A 21481-nucleotide genomic window follows, 5' to 3' on the forward strand; every position below is an offset into this window, starting at 1 on the left:
GGATCGAGTATTTTTGGTGCTTAAAATCATGCCATTCAAAGGCTGCTCAAAGCAGTCTGTAAATCTGGAATTCAACCTGCAGAGAAGAGAGTTTCTCTTTTCAGGATCGTGTGGTGTCCCCGGGCAGCTCTGCAGTGCTGGATTGTGGTGGCAGAGCTCGGAGGAGCGCCGGGTTCAAACCTTAGAGTGATCATCAAAGTACACCGTAGGTTATTGGGCTGTCAAAAACCCGAATGTTTCAAAGTGTAGGCTGATCTGATTCTCATGATAATAAGTTGTATGCTGCTTCCCTTGTTCTGTTTTAGATAGAAGATGGTGTATACTAAAGGCAGCTCAGCGCAGTGGCTGTGCCGTAGCTGAGACACAAGCTGAAGGAAGGTGGCCCTTGGCTTTTAGCTTTATGAGCATCGGTCTGATCTTGGTACGAAGTTTCAGGGTCTTATAAGCAGGAAACTGCCTTGTGTTAAATATACACACACCCACGTTCTTTCTCACCTTACCTATGGCAGCCATTTTTATGTATTTATTTTGCCAGTGTCGTATGTTTAGACTTTAAGAACCTTAATGTATTAATAACTTCCGAGGCGCAAGGCACAGCTCCATGTATCATTGTGTAGGGCGCCAGTATTAGGCTCTTAGTGTGGGTGAGGACTAAGATAAAGAATGGCCAGCTAATCTGAAGGAGCCTGTCCAGCCCACTCTGAATTTAGCCATGTTTTGTGGATTCTTGTGGGCTGCCCATAAGGAATAGAATGCAGTTCTGTCCCTTTAATTTGTGAAAGGATGAATAAAACTGCTTGCACTTGTGTATAATTCTAAAATAAATTCATGTTGCAACTTTAAAAAATGTTGACCTTCACCCCGTTGTGTTGTTCCATGCTAATCTGCTGTATTTTTGAATGGTCGCAATAAAGAGACTACTGCATCTTTAATTTGCGCAGTGATACAAGATATTGCTGAGATAATCTGAAAATGCCTCGCAGATGTTACTGAGGACTAAAGCCAGGCGTTCAAGTTCAAAACGATTAGACTTTGCTCTTTTGCGTGAGGCTGTATGACACACTGGTATGTTGCAAGTGTTCCCCACCCTGCCTTTTACACTTATCTTGTTTCCTACTTGGTCATTTCTTAAGTTTACTGAAATCCTTCACAAAAGATCTAATTTTAAAGCCCATTTCTGAGGCTTCATTTATCTGCCTTTGTAGACTGAGACAGTATACTCAAGTAGCACAACAAAATATTACCTTAAAAATACCATTAAAAAAATAGTTGTGTGTGGAAGGTACTGAAACCGTTCAGCTGTGCAGATGTTTGTCCACACACAGCTCGTGTGTGTGGTGGGTGCTGATACCGCGTGTCTGTCATCCTGTGGTGAGCGAGGTGTGCGCGAGTGCCTCAGCGTCCTTCAGTGCCGACCGCTCCCAGCTCGGCAGAGCATCATGAAAGGCAAATGTGCTGGCAGCAGGTGGTTCTGAGGCATGTCCTGCTGCAGATCTCGGAGGTGACAGGCTGTGACAGCTCTCAAATGCAGACCCGTGCTTGGGAGGATGAGCAGAACGGTCCCCGCTGTCACAGCTCTGCAGAGGTCCTGCTGCTCACTGGTTCCGATGGGCCTCTGTGCACCTTGGTCCTTGCTGTTCATGAGAAGCAAAGCCCATAGGGAGGAGTATTTCAGAGTAATTCTCTCCCGGAGTTCAACAAAGGGAAGGTGGAGCATATTGATTTTCAGTCGTGGGCTTCTTCTCGCTTCCTTTTTTTGAAGGTAGGTTACAAGTCTGCATACTCGTTTTTGAGTTGCTTTTAATTCAGACTTAACTCTGAGCAACTGCAGGAAGATGTTGTCCATTTGTGTATTGTGAAGACTTTTATATGTTGTGTTTTGCAGAAAAAAAAGTTGCAGAATTTTCTCCCTCTCTAGCTCTGCCCATTGAAGAATAATCAACCCCTCCCTGACCCTACACATAAGTACAGCAGGACAGGAAGGGCCAATGCTGTGAGGCTGGAGCAAGCCCAGCTTGAACGTTGTTGCATAAATTCCAGTTGTTCTGATGCTGTATTGCTCAAAAGTGTAAGGAGACTTTGTACCCTGACTCCTTTCCCTGGTTCGTAATGAGTTCATTTTTATTGTGATCTATGTCCAATGGTGATAAGTGCCACAAAGTTTTTGTTTATCAGGGAGTCTTGTTGGAAAAATATTTTATTTCCATTTAATTTTACTTCTTCCATTTTTTTTCTTCAAAAGAGTAAGGTAAGATTTAGATAAGTAGGAAGAGAACTTTTAAAAGAGAGTGAGATTTTTTATGTGCAGTTCACGCAAAACAGATCTCTTAATTTTTACTTGATAAACAAGATCTGACACTGTGATGCATCTTTTATGCTCTTTGATAGATGAGTCTAAAATGAGACTATAGCAAGCAAGTCAGATAGCTTCTTTGCCAATTTTTGATATTTCACCACTTTTAAAATTCCCTTTGCTTGTATATTTTAAAAAACAAACAACAATAAACCATTTGAAATGCTAGTGCATTGAATAGTTATTATTATTATTTAGTAAGTATTGCTTTGCCAGAGGTAGAGAAATACTGTGGTAGATACACAGGCTAGTGTGCGCTGTCGGAGATTGACGTTTATTCACATCCTGAAAGGAATTGATTTCCTGGCTGATTTATTGCTACAGCTGCACCAGAAAAATGTTATTAAATCTAAAGACTCCGTGAGCTTAGTGAAACGGGAAACCTAGTCAATCAACTTGGGTTCAAATCAACAGGAGTTGTCATCTGATCATACAGCTTTCTCATGTAAGGTCCAGCTGCTGCAAGCTGATGTTGAGCCACATGAAAAATTAACATACTGGTTAACCGTGTAATACAGTTAAATATTAAGAATTCTGATGTGTGCTTGCCAGTGGCTACTAAGTGAGTTTTGATTTATATATATATATGAAACTTTTTGTTTATATTCTGTCTTTCACTACTTGTGTTCTTGGAGAACATGGCCCTTCCAGTACCTTCTTTCTAAGCAGACTGAAGACCAGGGAAACCTTTACCTTCAGAAGCATTTGCTGGTTATGCTGTAACACTGTACTTGCTCCAGCCAGAATGCTTTGGTTTGGTTTCCTTGTGCTGTAGCATTTTCTGCAGCAGAAATGTTGTTTTAAAGAAGAAACAATACAACTTTTAAGCCTGAAGAGCGGTGCGTGGGGAAAACTTGCAGTGAGGACTCATCTGGGACTCTGTAGCACTGGAAAACCTGAGGTGCTGGCTCTGGTGACTGCAGGGTTAAAATCGCTGATGAGGAGAAGACAGAAGAATAACAGTGGTGCCTTAGGAGTAACCTGCTGTTCTAAAAACTGTAGTAGCAAAATGAACTGTTTCAGCATCTCGGCTCAGTTTGTCCTTACATTCTGTAAGAATTGTGTCAGACTGGTTTTATTAAGGTTCATAGTAGGAAACCCTTGGTACTGCAGCTGGAAAAGGAACCTCTCAATCTGCACTGTCGGGTGGTTCTGTATATTCAGTATTGCAACGTAGCTCTTTGGAACATTTCCCAATGTCTCTAAAACGATTGCATTGCAGCCTAATTATGTGTAAAATCTGCCCAGATTGGCTGGAATATGAAGGAAGGTGTAAGTATGGAGTGGTGGAAGAGGTGCTAGTGGCAGAAGAGCTTTCAGTGGGTGAGATGAAGATGAGTTCTTGGCTTAGAGCAAAAGCAGCCTTGGTGAGGCCAGTCCCCTTGGCTACGTGGTGCTGGACAATGGTTAGACCCTAGATGGGGAGTTTTATTATCTTCACGTGGTGATACAAGGGAAATGTGGCAACCTGCAGATCTCATGGGGTTTTTGTGTAAGTCTTTGTGTGGCATTAATGACACTGTTCTTTTTCTTAGCGTGCAGATTTCCCTTCTCACTGTATTCTTTGAGAGAGGTTTGTTGGGAGCTGTGGGAGAAAATGCCCTCAGAAAAGGGATGAGAGGGTGTGCATCCCTGGCTTATAAGGAACCAAAAAGGATTTTGAAGAACAATAAGCCCTGAGCTGCTTTTACCTCATGCAGCAAGGGAAATGGAAGCAGTTACAGTGCTGACCAATGCGTGGTTCAGGCCTCGCCTTAGACTTGGTCCATGCAGGCTGCAAGCTTGTGATACCTACCACATGTGCTGTTTTATCTGTGCCTAGTACGTGCTGACTTGCTGGGTGACTTGTGTGGTGACTCCACTTAAGCAGTTAAAAGTAATTATCCTGTCCGCCTTTGCATTCTAAGAATTCGTCTGGGTCTGTGTTTTCTAAAAGCTTCTAAAACTTCAGATGGACGTGCAGATGTTTCTGGTCTTTTTCTCCCTCCTGGAGAGAACAGCATTGCATATTGCATTTTAAACCGTGAAAGTTGTGTGATCCTTTGCAGTCAAACTTTCTGATTTGTGAAATGACTCTTCTTTATTAGACCCAAGTGTCTTTTCAGACTTTTTGTATTCATTGACACAGGAATCTTTCTGTCCATAATTACTTCAGAAATGCTCATTGGGGTGTTTTGCGTGGCGCAGTTGGGATTTCTCTGTAAGCAGAAGGCTGCAGCGCAGGCGGTGAGCGGTGGCAGGAAGCACAGCCGTGTCACCGGGCCGCGGTGTCACCGGGCCGCAGTGTCACCGGGCCGGCTCCACCAGCGCTTGCCGCTCACCGCTTCCTGTTGCTGGAGAGAAAGAACAAAAGAAACACCAGTTTCTAGTTCATTTTAGCCTCTCAAAAGTTGCAGTCGCATTTGCTAAACTTCTTAGTATCATAACAGAGGTAATTATGGCCTTGCCCTTTATATTCTTCTTTTAGCTTCAAAATTCATCTTTGAGAATTTTGGTTAAGTTCCTACGAGAAGCCTGAAGTTCTGAGAAGGTATCTTTTGTGCAGAACCTGGGTTTTAGAAGTGACCTAAGGGACGACTTTCAGATAGTGTTGCATCTAGTTACAAAAAAACAAGATGCAAAATCCTATTAAATGTAGAAAGGAAATACTTGACAAACTTCTGTTGTGTATAATAAGGATTTTTTAAGTACACATCAGTCTATGTCATTTTTGGAAGAATGTGAATTAATGAAAATATCTTTTTGCCTGTAAATTTACTAGTGAAGCTTGGGAAAATGCAATTGTAGCAGTAGTTACAGCATTTTAAATTAATGCAATTAATTTCATATGCTGTTAAAAGTGCTGATGAGATATTTCTGCTCATAATTTGTTTTCTAACTAATGGGCTAAACTACATATCCATAGCACATCATGATTAAGTGGCTGAAACTTGGTATTTTCAGTATATTAAAATATTAATACCGCATGTGAGAAGAATGAAAGTCAAATAGTTAATGAATGACTATATTTCGTATCCAAATGCTACTGTAGTATATTAAAAAAAATCCCTTAGCTTCCTGTTTAAGTGATGGATGAATTCTTACAGCTATAAACAGCGTTTTCTCAATTAAGATACTCTTGGTAATTTTCACTTAAATTACATCTGAGGAAAGAAGAAATTAAATAAATATTAACAAAATAGCCTACCCCACCCCCCAAATCCTTTACAAACTGTGACTGTGTGTTAAATAGCTGTTTAGGATTCAGTGAAGAAAAAATGGGCTCTTAGTTTCAAAACAGGTTAATTGGGGCATAAATGGGGGTGTCTGGGATGATTCAAGAATCCAGCAGTCACATAGTTGGGCTTGAACAGTCTTAATTTGAGCTATGTTAAAGTATAGATTACAATAGGATGTGAAAGTGAAAATAGTGCAGGGTAAGGGCTGATCTATTTGGAAATCTTGGCTTTGATTCTTAGATCCATTTGATCTGTCTAAACCTTAAAAGGCATTAGTAAGCTCGTCTGAATTATTTATTTTTTTTCATCCATGGCTTAAAATCTGTCTTTGAACATCAATCTCAGAACTGATGGGAGTTCCACGTGTGGAAGTGTAACAGGGAAAAAGAAGTGTTTTCTTGATACTTTTTGGAGTTCTCTAGAAAATCTAAGTTACTCTTAAACTCATGTTCTTGAAAAAGTCCCATGCGTGAGCCACTTCAGCCACCATCTCCTGTGATGCTTTACCTTTAGCTCTGATGTCCAAACAGATTGCATTAAATACCTGTTTTTAAAAGTAGATGCTGGTTTTAAAAAGGAACTAAGGGATCATAGTAAGCATTTTATCCTCAGATCCAGCAGAGGTTCTAGGGAATTCATTTGAACTGCAGGGGCTGGTCAAAAGTTGAGAAAAATATACATTTGAACTAGTGACCTTCTCAGTGTAAAATGGAGGAATTTTGAGATTAAACCTTCCTCACATAATCCTGACTAAGTGTAGTAGTGAGTCTGAGTTTGGTCTGTTTTCATTGTGCAGAATAATTTATCCTTGGCATGTTGGATGCAGCTGAAAACCTTTGTGCATCCTCAGCACTTGCTGGTGTTTGGAAGAAATGACAACGTCAGAATAATTCTTTTGCCTAAGTTTGCTCTTACCAAATTGTCCAAAGGAAATGGAACACTTCCTTTTCAGTTATTGCAAAACTTAGAGTATCTCTTTCTCTGGCAGGAATTGACTTCAAGATCAGAACAATAGAACTAGATGGGAAGAAAATCAAGCTACAAATATGGTAAGTATTCCAAAATAATTTAAGAAGTTTTCAGTGAGTATCGAATTAATCTGTGAGCAGAAATACTTTATAGGTTTTGAGCTGGGGTGTACCAGAAGTCTCATACGTTCTATTCATTGACTGTCCGTGAGTTTGTGCTTTCTTCTGGCTTGTTCTTGAAATGGTTCTGCTTCAGCAGCACAGGAAGCAGCCTGTTCCCATGCGAACGTTACAGCAACTTCCTATTTTATCAAAAGCTGGCCCCTTAAATGCACTTTTAGCTATTCCGCGTGGAAGAGGAGTATTGGCTCCATAGCTGTAAACTAAAATATGTGACCTCACAAACTGTAATCTTCTCTGGTACTTTGATACCCAGAGGCACAGGTCAGTGATAATCCTTCCATTCCTTGCATGGTGGGTTAGCAGAGACTGAGCCTCCTGATAGCAGCAGATGAGTATTTTTGGAGTAGCATTGTTACACATGCCAAACTCTTAAAATGCTGCTGGTGAATGTAGGGCTTTTGCCGATTTCTCAGGTTCTAGCAAAGATAGTTGTGACAGCTGCATGCGAGCCAGAATTCTTGTGACTTAAGGAAGTGCCACAAGTGGTTGGTACAAATTTTCTGTCTGTAATGGCAGTCAAAAGGGTTTTGGGGCCTTTGGGGTCCAGCTCCCCATAGCTATGACTAGTAGGCAAACACTTTGGTCCTCTTGTTCACTCACAGACGAATACTGCTTTGAAGTCACCTAGGATAAAATATCAGCACACTGAGGTATAGTGGCTGATTTTTCATAGCTAACTGTATGTGAAAATGCACTATCCTGAAATACTTTACTGGCGCATGTTTTAATTTTTGTTTAATGCATCAGAGCTCCCTTTTTAATTACTCTAGGGAAGGCTGTGTAGTGCTGAGTGTTACTGCTTGCATGAGAATTTAAATGCTTTTGTGCCATATTTATGGTGCTGCTATAAGCACTAATGTAACTAGGATAGCTTGGGAGTGAGTATCAAGATGTTGAGAGCTGAAGAAACTTGCGCAAACAGCTTCTAAATGGTATTTTTTCTTAATGAGTGAGTATCAATATGTTGTTACTCTGTGTAAAAAGATATGTCTAAGTACAGAAGAGTGTGAAGATCACCTCCAACTTGTTTTCACCGAATTTTAGGGATACAGCAGGCCAGGAGAGATTCCGCACAATCACAACAGCTTACTACAGAGGAGCCATGGTGAGTGCTCTTACTTCAAAATAATTAGGCACAACTAGTGTAACTGGTTTGCTGTTATTAAGGTTACATCATGTAAGCCTTCAGTTGGAGGACTGAATAATTGTGGCTTGTGATGAGGGGAATAAAGTTTGTGGTTTGGTTGGGATTTTTTGTTTTGTTTGTGGTGTTGTATTTTTTCATTTTATTTTAAACCTGCTGGTACGTTGTCTAGTCCTGTTTTTGTGATGAAACTTCAAGCTCTATTGTATTTTTAATGTAATTAAATTTTTGCAGATTATAATACCTATGTTGCCAAGCTTTCATTAGGCACCTTTTTTAAATGTAGTCAACCCCTTTAAACACTTGAAGTGTTTGAAAAGTAGTTAAGGAATGATTTTAATATTAAAAATGTATTTCCCTGAGTTGCCTTTCCTTCAGCCGGTAGGAAATGCAAAATCTAGTCTAGAAATACAGTCACCTACAAAGGCTACTGTTACTTCTTCCATTAAGAATGATTTGAAGTCAAATAACTGACTTAGAGCCTGCACTGTCTGTGGTACAACTGCTTGTAATGGTTCTTAATGCTGTGATTTGAGATGCTTTATGCTGGGACACTGTTGATCTCAACTTGCTGATTACTACCTGTGCTGCTACTACATGTTCCTGTCACCTTGTATGAACAGATCCGTTCCATTCATATCTGGCCATGGGTCCAGGTAACTCCACTGCTGGGTCTCAGGTTTGACATCTGTAACTGCTTAAAGCAGAGTCCTGGTTGCTGTTGTGGTAGAGCTTCTGAATTTTTCCTGACTATAGCCTAATAATTTAAAACTTCATATAGGTAATGTATTTGACCTCTAACAGTGGCAAGAGGTATTAAATAGTAATATTTTGGGTAAATTCTTAGCAGTGGCCTAATGCTTTGAGAAAGGATTGTTTGTAGGTGCATAAGTCATATGTTGAATTTCTTGCAAGCGTAATCAAACCAACAGCATACATCAAAAGTCAGCCAATAGTGCTACCTCATCTAACTACATTTTCTTGATTTTTATTTAGGGAATTATGCTGGTGTACGACATCACAAATGAAAAGTCTTTTGACAACATAAAAAACTGGATAAGAAACATAGAGGAGGTAGGTGCTTTGAAAGTACTTCTTACCTGTTCCATCTTATGATTTCCCTGGGACAAGTAATAATCAAGTAATTATTAACTTCCATTATAGTAGCCAACATTAATGGCCAAGTCAGACGTTGCAGTGGATGCATCAGTGGTTATTAATGGGGAGGGTATTACCTCGTTCATCTAGGGATAGAAAGTAGAAAACTTAAGTTTAAAAAGTAGGCGTAAAGTGTTTCAAAACTGCTCTTACTATGTGAGTTTTGTTCTTTTTTGCTTTTGGGTGTGTCTGAGGGATGGGAAGGAGCAAGATCTTAGGGTGTCTGCCTTCACAGAGGTGATGACACATTGACTAATTTCAGTCGCTATTGTGTTGTGTGTTTGATCAGAGATTTTTGCCCTTTTCATTTGATCTTGGGTAAGCTTTCTTCGTGCTGCCTACTGTGGATTATTTAATGGGACCTGCTGTTAAGTAGGGAGTGGTCTTTACAAATCTAGAGAAGAAGCCCTAATCTTAGTGAAGCTTTAGTTTGGTGACAGAATCTTACTTTTTTTCTTTCTTTAGACAAAATCTCTGGGCTTTTCTTTAGTATTGTTCTTAGGCTCCTAAGCCAAATGTCTGTATTAGCAACTGGGCTAGAAAAGTTCTCTTGTTGAAGTTCTCTTGCTGAAGTGATTATTACTTTAAAAGTATTTTATTAACAATATATCACATAATGATACTCCAACCAAATACCCCAGGTGTCCGTGCACCACTGTTAGGGTCAAGTGTGCAGTGTTACGTTTCCAGAATAGCCAAACACCTGTACCTGTGCGCAACCTGGTACAGAGCTCATGGTGCTGTATTTGATCTGTAAGAATACTCGACTAAATTTAATCTAGGAGTATTTATTTGAATATATTTTTTAAACTTAACTATTAAGTTGCCTGTTTCAAAAATCATTCTCTTTCTCAGTAATGCCTTCATGTCAAATAACTGTAAAATAAAACATTCATTTGTGGATTAGTTTGACACACAAGTTTATTTTAAGTAATGATGCACTTTGTTTCTGAGAGGTTACTTTTTCTCCTTTCAGCACGCCTCTTCAGATGTAGAGAGAATGATCCTGGGTAACAAATGTGATATGAATGAAAAGAGACAAGTATCAAAAGAAAAAGGGGAGAAGGTAAGTTTCAGTGACTTGCCTTATTTAGGAGCCTATGTTTCTTAGGATTTTGGCTGCTAGATATTTGGTATGTTGGGCCTCAAATCTCTTGTTTCAGAATCTTATAGGATGCCAGGTTTGTCATTTGTTTTGTTGTTTTAAAATAGCACTTGACTATCTTCAAGTTTGAATAAACTTAATGGTACTATTGTCTTGAGAGGAAGATCCTGTGAAGAGTGTCGACCTTTGCTGGAGTATGAAGTATTCTAAATCTCAATATAAGGCTTGTGTATAGTTTGATCATGTTGTACTCAGTTCACCATGTTACTTACTCTTGTCATAAGTACTGTTATTAAAGCTTAAGCAATTAGCTGTTCTGCAGAACAAACAAGTACGAATACTATCTAACCGTGCACAGAGCTGAAGTAGTGTAGTTGCTAGTAACACAACTTATGGGACGATTGTATGTAGTTATCTGGTCCATAAATCCTTATCAATGAAGATTCTATCTTGATGTTCTTTTAAGTCCTGGATAAGTCTTTTTGTGAGCAATTAATGTCTTTGGTTTTGAATTCACATGAGGATGTGGCCTGTTCTAATATTTTGTCTAGCAGTCCAGTAACTTTAATGTTTTTGCAAGAGAAAAGCAGAAATGAAGCTTGTTTGGGTTTGTTTTTAAAGCTTGCTGCAGCATACAGCATCTATTCTATTATGAACCTATGTGAAACATTCCTTTTACAAATGAACCCCCAAGACACTGAAAACCTTTAACCTCTCTTCCAGTTAGCAATTGATTATGGAATCAAATTTTTGGAGACAAGTGCAAAATCCAGCATAAACGTGGAAGAGGTAAGAGATGGGTGTTGTGCTCACGTGGGTTCCTTGTACATCATCTGTGGGGCTTTCTGACCTCATGTGAGACCTGCAGCCCCAGCTGTGCTCCTGGGTCACCAGTCTGGCTATATTTAGAGAGCTACTGTAAAATCCAGCACTTCTTGTTTTCTGGAATTGTTTTTAAAATGGGTGTTAACAGTGGTTTACTGTTATTGTAGCAAACAGTTGCTTTGGAGTTCTGTGCCTTGCTATTTAAATTACAAGTGCTTTTGGAGCGGGAATAGGTGTAATTTTAGAACAATGCTTTGTGCAGGAAATGGGATTAAAGATTCTTTACTTTCAGAAAAACATGCTACTGTGTCAAGGAGCCTTCGGGTTACTACTTGATAGGCACTATGCAGGCGAGATGTATTTTGACCTGGAACATCAGCACAGGCTGTCGTAAGCTGATGGTAGAGGAGGGAGAAGGCTTATAATACTCTATAGACTTGAAATCTGTTTTTATGCAAGTAAATACTGTGCTAAAAACACAAGATTACTATTTGTGGGAGCATAAGGAAGTAGAATTGGAAGGGAGAGTGGCTCAGTTCCAGTCTATTGTATTATAAATCACCCTGGTCATCTCAGGTAGGGTGGGGGGAGGATCTTAACTCTGTGAAAAGCGTGGACAAGAAAACAATGTGATATCAAAAGGCAGTTACATTAAGATTTATTCATTCAGATAATGCAGTTTTATTCTTAAATGTTGCTCCTGAATCTAGTAATCCAAAAGCCTTTCCATGTGTATTGATGGAATGCCTTTTAAAAGTCCTCCAAACACATACTTAATTCAGATCATGCAGCTAACAAATTAAATAGAAACTAAAGAGATTGGTACTTGAAAATAATGTGACTGATGCTGTGCTAGCCAGGGTTTTTTTCTGATTGCAGGATGATTGTTATACAGTACAGTTAGAGCAGACTTATTTGCATTGTGCTGCATTTGGAACAGCGCTTGACCTGATTTTCACAGCGTCATCGTGATTCCTACAGCAGACAATGGAAGTGTGAGCATTAGCAGCTAGTGACAATGGTGGATAGTGATAGTGTCCTAATTAATAAAAAGTACCTGTCATCTTCATTAGTTCCTGCGGATGGTTGACTTGCTCTTTCATTACATGCCCTGCGATTTCATTTTAACTCCTGTAGGTCGTTAAATGTACAACGTTAATTTGTGCTTACTCCAAACAACTTGGCTGTCTGAGATTTTTTTTAAATCATCACATGAATAGTGAAGAAAGCCTTAAAAAATTGCAGCTGGTATAAGCATTCAGCAAGTAACAATTTAGTCGTCTTTCCACTAAATGCTTAACTTGTGGGAAATGACACAATTGTGATATTTTCATGATCGGAATTTTATTTGTTGCGATTTATTTGCATGAAATGAGTGTTTGTCTTTGGATGTATTCCTTCCAAACACAATGAGAGGGGGAATGTTTAGAGTTTTTTACATTCTGGAACTGTCCTTGGATTGTTGATACCTCCAGATAGCCTAAAATCTTGCTTTTCCCTGCTTTGCAGAACTGCAGAGTTTTTCTGCTACCGAAGTTTCTTTGCTCCTTCATAAGCTGAAGTCTGAGGCACCGACATTTGCCAGAGTGATTTTATTCATTTATTTCCCGCATAGGGATGGTGGAAGCCTAAATAACATTATAGATAGCCCAGGAGCAAAACTTTGGACAGACAGAAGGCAAGCTGACCCTAATGTGAATTCCCAGACATACCATTCTCAAACCTCTCTGTGGGTTTATAGTGGGGACGCACAGTATAGTTTGGAAAAAAAGGTTTAAGTGTGTGTCTGCAGCCTTCTCTTCAGCAGATTATTTGTGGGGTTTTTTTGCCTAAGAGGTATCCAATGGGAAAGTTCACTCGCTTCAAAGACTAGAGGGATGGAGACTCGAAATATATAGTTTTTTCTTCTAAAGCATATTTATTGCAGTTTTAAGTAAACAGCCATGGTACATAGAGTTCCTTCCAACTGGAAGTGCTAGCAGCGGCCCACAGAATGCTGTATTGTTGGTGTGTCTGTCTGCTCCAAACCTGTCTGCTCTTTAATGCGTCTTGTGACTGACTCTCTTTAATTTCTGCTCCTCACCAGGCATTTTTCACACTTGCACGGGACATTATGACAAAGCTCAACAGAAAAATGGTTTGTATCTTCAGTTGGCATACAAACTAGATAGATTTAAATGACTGCTATAATAATTGGCTGAGTAGTAGCCCTACCAAAAAAAGTGCTGGGGATTACAGTGAATGCTAGATCAAATCTGAGCAAACAGTGCTTTATCGCACTTTAGTACACATCAGTGTGTCATTGTTCTTTATTGTGCATGGACATGAACAGTGGGAAGCCTGAAGCTGATGTGTTCTTTTGAAATGTGACAGCGTGATCCCTGCTTTGTTGAACATCAAATGAGTCACTTCTCCACCTAATACTTGAGATCTGGATTGTTGGATAAATGTTTCTTTTTAAAATAGGTGGTTTTGTTCAGTGATTAGCAGAGTAATTGTGGAGCTTGAGTTGCGACAAACCTCCGTTCTGATTATTGCTTTGCAACGGGGGGGAGTGGGGAGGGAAATCAGGAAAGCTTGACTTTTCTTCTTCTGCGTTTTACAATGTTGATACCGTTTTCTCTTTCAGAATGACAACAGTTCATCAGGGGCAGGTGGGCCAGTAAAAATAACAGAAAATCGATCTAAGAAGAGCAGCTTCTTTCGATGCACGCTACTTTGATGAACTTCTAATGATAGACTGCAGCACACTTAGAACCTTTTCTGCTTCTTTGAAAGCACAGGGTCACAAAGCCTCAGAAATAATACCACCAAGCTGCTGCTGAGAGCTCCATTGAACGTAGACTGCGATACACAAAATACCAAGTGGATTTTGCTCACTAAGCCTATTGACCTGTCAGGCTCTTCTTTCTCAGATATGGAAGCTATGAAGTGGAGACACAAATGCAAGAGTTAACTTGTTTTCCTTTTTTACTTTCTGTTTTATTGCCTGTTGCAAAAGCTGCTATGTTTCTTTTAACTTTGCACATCCGTATTGGCCTCTTACTGCCTGTTACAGCACAATCTTACATTTGTATTTGCACAGTTTGACTTGTACGTAAGATTCTTAACAGATTTGTGCAGGTTTTTCTTTTTTTTAAACAAATTTATTTTCAAGCAGAAGAGCCAGGGGAAAAATTAAGTCTCACTTCCATTATTTTCTATGCTGTATACTTGTGGCCATGACTGCAGTGTGGATGTGGACACTCTAGTGATGAGAATTCCTCTTAACAATTGGCATTTAATAATTTGTATGGGTTTTGTCTCTTCGATGCACAAATCTGTTCATGCAGAAGCTGCAGCTTCTATTCTGAATGTAGTATGTTGCTTTTCGTTCTTTACCCGACTTCGCAAAGTTCTGAATTGCCAGCCACTGTCTGATTCACAGATGCACCTTTCAGTCATTTGAATAAACACAGTGTCTTTCCTCACGTAACTTCCCTTTGTCAGCTCAAACTGCCTGCAGCAGCTTTGTGTTGTTTCCGATGGGGAAGCACACTCTGGAGTTGAAATCATCGTCACACATTGGCCTCGTCACTGTCACTTAAGTGGCTTGTGGAAGCTGAATGCATGAGTTCCCAGTCACCTCTTTGTGGATTCATTTGTTCAGAAATGACTGCTTCTAAAGGTGACTTCCATTCCTACCGCAATTCTAGGGATAGTTCGTTGATGGCTGTAAGCATTCACAACGGAGGTGTCCAAAAAACTAGCTTCCTGTGCAGTTGATAAGTTTATCAAGTTGTGGCACTAAGGAGACGGTCACATTGGGGCTATAATGTACTATTAGTTCTGCAGTTGATGCTGAATGTGTGAAGCCCTCTTTGGTCTACTCAAGCAGTTATTTTTTTCCTCAAAACTGGTTCAGTGACCGACTGTTAGGAGCAGAGTTGAAACGTAGTTGCCTTTTTTACTCAACTGAGCATTGTATAACCGAGTCTTTGTTCTACTACTTTTCTATTGTCTTCTGAAAAATTTCCTCAATGAGCAATTAAAACAGGTGCTTTAGTTCTGTCGATGTGCCAAACTTGGACCATTGTAAGCTTTAACGACAAGTTTGCGTCCAGCGTGTTTGTTTTTAGGGGATAGGTGTGTTCTGTCGCTGTCCAAGCCGACATCTGGCGTTCTTGCTTTTGCTTCACTGCGTCGTCTGGAGTTGTGAACAGTGAGGTGGTTGTTGCCACAGGTATCCGCACCGTCTCGTGGTGTCAGGTACTGGATTTGTCATCTCTGGGTCTGCTGTAAATATTTCGGAAGTGAACAGGCCGGTAGCGTTAGATTTCCAGACTTTTGGTTTTAAAAGGTTTAACATTTAGGAGCTCGTTCCATAAAGTTTTAAGTTGTTATCAACGCATCCCCATGTGTAGCTTAATAGAAATAGTCATTGTAACTAGATGGTGAATCTCATAAACTGCTGTCGCTGCACTAAACCAGGAAAATCTTCATGGCAACAAGGTTTAGTGAAAAAAACAACCCTAACTGCTCTGTTGTCTACCCTTGATGTTTTTCTCGGACAGGCTAAAGCAGTTCTGTTTTCTGTATGGTTACAAAAGTGCTTCTATACAGAAAGTGTTGTGACACCAATTATGAATGTTGTTTATTTTCAGTAATTTACCTCTGACTTATTTGGTGTCGTAATACTTTGGTTTTTTATCTCAGGGGTTGTCTGCAAACCAAAACTGACATGTTCTGTGTTTGGCACCGTTTACAGAATGCTTTGTGTTGTTTTTCCTGTCTTCGCTGTGTGGTTAAATGTTCATTCAATATTAGTCTCCATGAACTTCCCTTTGAAAGAGCCTGTAAGTAGTAGAGTCTATGAAGTGCTTCTTGAAGCAGCAGCGAATTGGGGTATCTGCTCTGTATTTGGGGGGGGTGGGGAGAAAAAAAACTTGCTATTTTCTTACATTTAGCTGTGCTAAACTGTACATAAATGTGAGGTAAGACCATAGGAAATTCACTTTATGCATGATAAAATAATGCAGTAAATATATCACTTTGCTTAATGTTCATGTAAAGTTCATCTTTTTCTATTTGTAGAAGAATTTAATGCAATTTTGTTGTCCCCTGCTGAAACTGAAGAATTCTAATATCATGTGGTCTTATGGATAAGGTAAAATGCAGATTTCTCTCTCTCTCTTTGTTGTTCTGCCCCCACCCTCCTTCTCCAGCAGTATTAAATGGCTGAGTGGCTGCACTTTACCGGTGTGCGAACTTTTGGTCAGTACAGACCTTTCTGTGTACAGTCTGCCCTGCCAGACATGGAGAATGTGCTGGATCTTTGCGTGCAGATCAGCTGTATGTTCTACTGGGAATTTTTTCAGCTATACTTTCCTACAGACAGGCGGGTGATGATAAATGGATGTTCTGCCTACGCATCAGATGCTTGGTGCTACGGGCTTTTCTAAAATCACTATGTCTTGTGCAGTCTCTGTTGCTACTTTGCTCGAGACTACATGATCTAAATTTTGAAGGACTTTTAACTATACCTCAGTCAACTAGTTAGTATTCTAATGTCCATTATGGTGAAAGTAATATAATTATTATTCATTAAGCAGCAAATGTGTTTGTTTGTTTTTTTCCAGAAATTGCCACTAACCTTTCAGGAAAGGCAGACATTCTTTGGTGGATTTCAGTAAAACAGAAATGCCGCTTATGCTGTTGAGTTTTATGAAATCTTTCCCTCAGCCCCATGTCTGTGCACTATATCTCGACCAATATTTTTTTAATGGTTACAAAAAAGCACCAAACAAAATGCAAACTCGTTTCAGTGCTTTGCAGTTTTGGCTTTCAGTCTGTGCTCAGCAAAATATGCACAAGACGTTTTTGTTGAGTGTATATATAGAATATTTGATTTACTTACTGTCTGGAAGTTCTATTATTGCTGAAGCTTAAACCACCCACGAAACTTAGTGCAGCTCACTTTTCTATTTGGGGGACGGTCTCCAAAATGCTGTCTAACTTTTCAGACCTGCAGTTCTTTTTACAGAAAGTATTTCCCACTGTAAGTACCCTTCCCATACTAGTCTGCTGAAGTGAATTAAGTGGATCATTTTCACAAGTGAATAAAGGAGTCTTGAATACATATCACATTAAAATATTGTGAATGGATAATGATTTGAAAGTACATGAATAATATGTAAAATGCATAATTGTGTTATGTGTGAAAATGCATCTGTTATTTGGTTATCTACTAATGTAACTGAAATTTTGCAATGTTAAACTTCTTAAGGATTGGTCTGTAGGTGATAATAGGTCGTATTTCTCCTCCATTCACTGAACTGCTTATGCCGTTCTTATTCTTATAAATAAAACTTGTATTTCTTTCTTCCACAAAAGCAGGATTTCCATTGAGTTTTCTTGTTTCTGGTGAATTTAATAATCTAGTGCATTCCTATGGCCTTACAAGCATTTTTGCAAGTAAAACTTCAATTACAGTTATTTTGATGCTATATAGCTACTAAATTCAGAATAAAAAGTTTAGTCCTTGAGAAAATGCTTAATTTTGAAATAGAAGTGTTCTACTGTGTGTGTTTAAGCACATTTTATCTCTGGTATAAAGGTGTAATGTGAAAAGCTCCTGCAGATAAAAGTGAACTTGTCATGTGGTTAACTTGTAAACCTAATCATTAATTGTGTATTGATGTCTATAGACAAAAAAAAACCAAACCCAACCCCTAAGAAAAGCTTCACACTCCAATGGTTTTATTATTCCATGTGAACTTTTTTACAACGTGTGTCTCAAATAAAAGTTACGTAATGAAAAGTATTTGGAGTATTTTGTATGAAATATTCCACGTAGTTTCTATAGAGTTGGCATTTCCACCGTATTTTCGATACATCTGTTGTGGCAAGGGGTCCAGCTGAGTTGCATCTGTAAGGCTTTGCTTAACTTCCATGGCAAACCACAGGGGGTTTTTGTGTGGCTTTGCTTGTTTCTGCACTGGACTGTTCTTTAGATTTCTCCTGAAATATCCTCTATTCTTGTAGTGATTGTTTAAATCTAAGTACATTATTTCAGTGACCTCCAGCTTCATAAGGAACCAGATGTTTAGTGTCATGAAATACCCTTCCAAAGTGACTTCTGGCAATACCAGTAAAGGTAACAGGAGACACAGTCTCTGGTTTGACTAAGAATGATCTACTCACTTTGGCTATTAATGTTTTCTTTTTTGTTTTGCTTTAAATCAGGGTTATGTGAATGGTTTAGAAGTTACCCGAGGCACAAGTATCATGAATTAATATAGCAAATATTGTTTGTCCAGCTTCCTTCAGCACTGAATACAGAAGGATTTGGCAGGAATATCTGTTGACTGTTTATATATATATATATATATTTCTTCAGTTTCAAATTATTCTGGTTTGTCAGTTACAGTGGCTATGAAAATGAGCTAACCTAAGGAAAGAATGGTTTTGTCTGCTCAAGACAAAAGCAGATTAATGGTTGAGATACCCAAGTGGGCACCCTAAGGAATAAATTTGAAACACATGGATGACAAGTAGCTTCTAAAGTTTGTGCTTTTCACTTGTTCATCTAATGAACTATTTAGCTGAAGGGATGTATTGGCTCTTTACCTCAAGCAACAGAAAGCTAGAGTTACATTCTTGTTACACATTATTATTACTCTTTTTTTTCTTCTGGCAGACAAGTTTGCTGCTTTAGGACCAGCTGTTTAAACATTATCTTGCAGATCCCCTTGATCTGAACTGGTTCTAGATGCTCAGCAGTCCTAAAATCTCCTCTGCAAGCCTCTCAGTTCTCACAGAAGTTAGTGGCCTGCATCTGCACCTCAATAACGTTTTAAATACATTTGCATTCTCTGTTTGTTGAAAGGAAATAGCAGGCATGCTTACACTGCTTGAAATTGGTGATTTATTACAGTTCCTGGATCTATTTTTGGCTGCAGACGAGGAATTGCTATACAAATAGTGCACACTTGTAGACCAGAGGCAAGTTGTTGGTACACACATAGAATGTATCCAGCTTTTATAATCTGGTAAATCACCTTCTTCCTAAATGAGTTTTTTTCCAACTTAGGTAACTAGTGGCTCTTCAGCGCTCTTGAACTATACCAAAATCAATATAATACGAGATTTTAAAATAATTTTTCTTTGGAAAGATTCTGATCTTCAAGAGATACGCAAATGAAGTTTTTATGTTGCATAAGCTTATTCTTGACACCTAGAGGTTTAAAGAAAGGGCATAGAATGGAATGCAGAACATACTGAAGAGAATTTTTAGTGCTCCAGGATGTTTTGTAGTTGCTTCAAAAATATTTTACTGTCTTTAGCAGAGCACATGGGTATTAAGCTTCTGGTGCGAACAAATGTTGTGTAAATTCCTCTGAGCACATATTCGGTACACATTGTTCCTTCGGTTTGCTAAATCACGTTCTAAGTTTTGAGCAGGATACAAGCATGTTCCTCACCCGAGGAATTAGGGAATTAGCACGGTTAATGAATTGTGGAAAGCGTGTGTAACTTGAACTCTACTACTGAATACAAGGTACTGACTTCCAAGTGAACAAGAGATCTGTAAACACGCACTAAGTGTTGAGAATTCACCCTATTTAGTTTTAAATACTTGCGTGGATGGTTGCGGTGGCTTCCTGCAGTTGTGACTTTCTCTGCTCACGGCGCAGCTCCCCGGGAGTGTCGGTGACACACAGCTCCAGCCTGGGGGGGCCACTGGTCTCACACTGATGGGCTTTGATTCATCAGGGAAGCGTTACCCTTGTCCTCACCTTTCTGACTTGGGTTAGCACCTTTGCAGAACAGCATAAACAGACTGTGAACATGCTTATCTTGGGATAGAAAATGGAAGGTGCCTTTCTCAACTGCTTGCGTTCACAATTTCTGACACTTTCAGCACTATTTTGTCCACACTGGCAATGTTCAGCCTTTACTTACCCAACTAACTACAAGTGAAGTGCAAGTTATTATATCAATGATGCTTTTTAAAAAATAAAAAGTTGACTATTTAATCTATTTTCGAGGCTGTTGGCAAATTCTCAGTGTTACTTTTATTTATTTATCTATTTATTTTTTTCTTTCCCAGGCAACATGGCAACTAAGTAGCTGTGGTATGTATTCTAGATGACGGACAGAATCTTTCCAAGAAGCCTCAGCAAGTTCTGTCCGTGAGATTAATGTCTAGTGCTGCTGAGTACTGCTTCTGAGCTTCCTCACCTGAAATGCAGTGACTTTGTACAGCTCACAGTTATGCTCTGAACCAATAAAATACTGGGAAAAGGCCACCACGTATGTCTTAAGTACTGTTTGTAAGTAATCTTCCAGAACAGCGGTGCTAAGTGTACTCGCCCTGCCCAGTGTAGGGATGGGCAATCCTTTGAAAATAGTATTCAATTAATTAACTGTTCTTTGAGTGCCGTGTCCTATTTAGCACACCCGGGCACGTTACTCAGCAGAAATGTTATCTGTTTCGAGGGAGGGGAGGAGAACAGCCGTGGGGCCGTTTTCCCCCGTGTCTCCGGAGCAGCTGGGGCGCGAACCCGTGTCCCCAAGGCGGGGCCTCGCTCCGCTTGCGCCTCCCCCAGCCCCACGGTGGCCGCGGGGGAAACCTCCCGGGCTGCGGGGACGCCGGCGGAGGCGGCGGGAAGCGGCGGCCCCGCCTTCAGGGGCACGGTGCTGCTTTCCGGCACGAACCGCGCTGTTTTCCGCGCGGTGCGGAGATCGAGGGCGGGCTGCATGCAGCGCGGGACCGGGCACCGGCCATCTCACGGCGGCTGCTCTCGCCTCAGCGGGAGCGGCGGGGCCCGGCAGTGTGCTGACATCGGCGTGACGGAGCCGCCCTCGGGGAGGGGCGAGGAGCCGCCGGGCCCAGACCCGCCCGGGCTGGGCTCCGTTCCCTTCACCGCAGCCACCCGGGCAGCCGCAGCTGTGCTTGGGCCTCTGAGCGGGGACGGCGGCGTTCTGAGATGGCGGCGGCAGCTCGCCCCCGCACAGTGTCACCTCAGGCGTTTCTGTGAGGCCGCCCCCCCGGTTACCACACAGCCGGGGGTGCCCGCCGGGCTGTCCCACCCGGGCCGGGCTGTCCCCGGCCTGTCCCGCCGCCTCAGCCCGGCTGCCGGCGCGGCCTGCGCCCGCCGCCGTGCCCGGGCAGGCCCTCGTTTCCATGCGCGCCTCTAAATCCATTTCAAGGCACCGTTGTTTGATTTTGGGTGCCCGGCAGGTATTCCCAAGAACCGTAACTACTGTAAGAGACAGACTCTACCAAAACTGGTTTTAGAAGCTGCTCTTGCTTTTCTGTATTTCCTCACACGCAGTCCTTCCTCTTTCGGTAGGAATGTAGTTTGCATAAATAGATGCAGTTGCTTAACTGTTTTTTAACCACCCTCTCCACATCAGAGAGGAAATAGCTAGTTTGATTTTTCTTAAAATTAAAAAAACAGTTTCTCGTCATGGGAAATGTACTCTTCCTTAGAATTTATTTGTTTTGTGGTATTTACTCTGCAACTCTAACCCATTGATTTC

At 40.5% G+C, this 21481-nt stretch overlaps 1 protein-coding gene across 4 annotated transcripts in view; it reads left to right on the plus strand.

The window, feature by feature from the left end:
- RAB8B (RAB8B, member RAS oncogene family) overlaps positions 1-20214 on the plus strand; it is a 28830-nt gene extending 8616 nt beyond the window's left edge. Inside the window, exons 2-10 of one of the 4 annotated variants that reach the window (XM_080350947.1) lie at positions 6560-6620; positions 7767-7827; positions 8863-8940; positions 10001-10090; positions 10853-10918; positions 13041-13091; positions 13584-13608; positions 16028-16100; positions 20046-20214. In XM_080350947.1, coding sequence (XP_080207073.1) covers positions 6560-6620; positions 7767-7827; positions 8863-8940; positions 10001-10090; positions 10853-10918; positions 13041-13091; positions 13584-13608; positions 16028-16077 — 482 coding nt within the window. In that variant the 3' untranslated portion in view covers positions 16078-16100; positions 20046-20214. Of the gene's footprint in view, positions 1-6559; positions 6621-7766; positions 7828-8862; positions 8941-10000; positions 10091-10852; positions 10919-13040; positions 13092-13583; positions 17865-20045 lie in introns of those variants that run through there. The other 3 variants (XM_080350948.1, XM_080350946.1, XM_080350949.1) reach the window with 3 other exon arrangements.
- The last annotated feature ends 1267 nt before the right edge of the window (positions 20215-21481 follow it).

This window comes from Nesoenas mayeri (genome assembly GCF_963082525.1).
Source record: "Nesoenas mayeri genome assembly, chromosome: 11".
Classification (NCBI taxonomy): Eukaryota; Metazoa; Chordata; class Aves; order Columbiformes; family Columbidae; genus Nesoenas; species Nesoenas mayeri.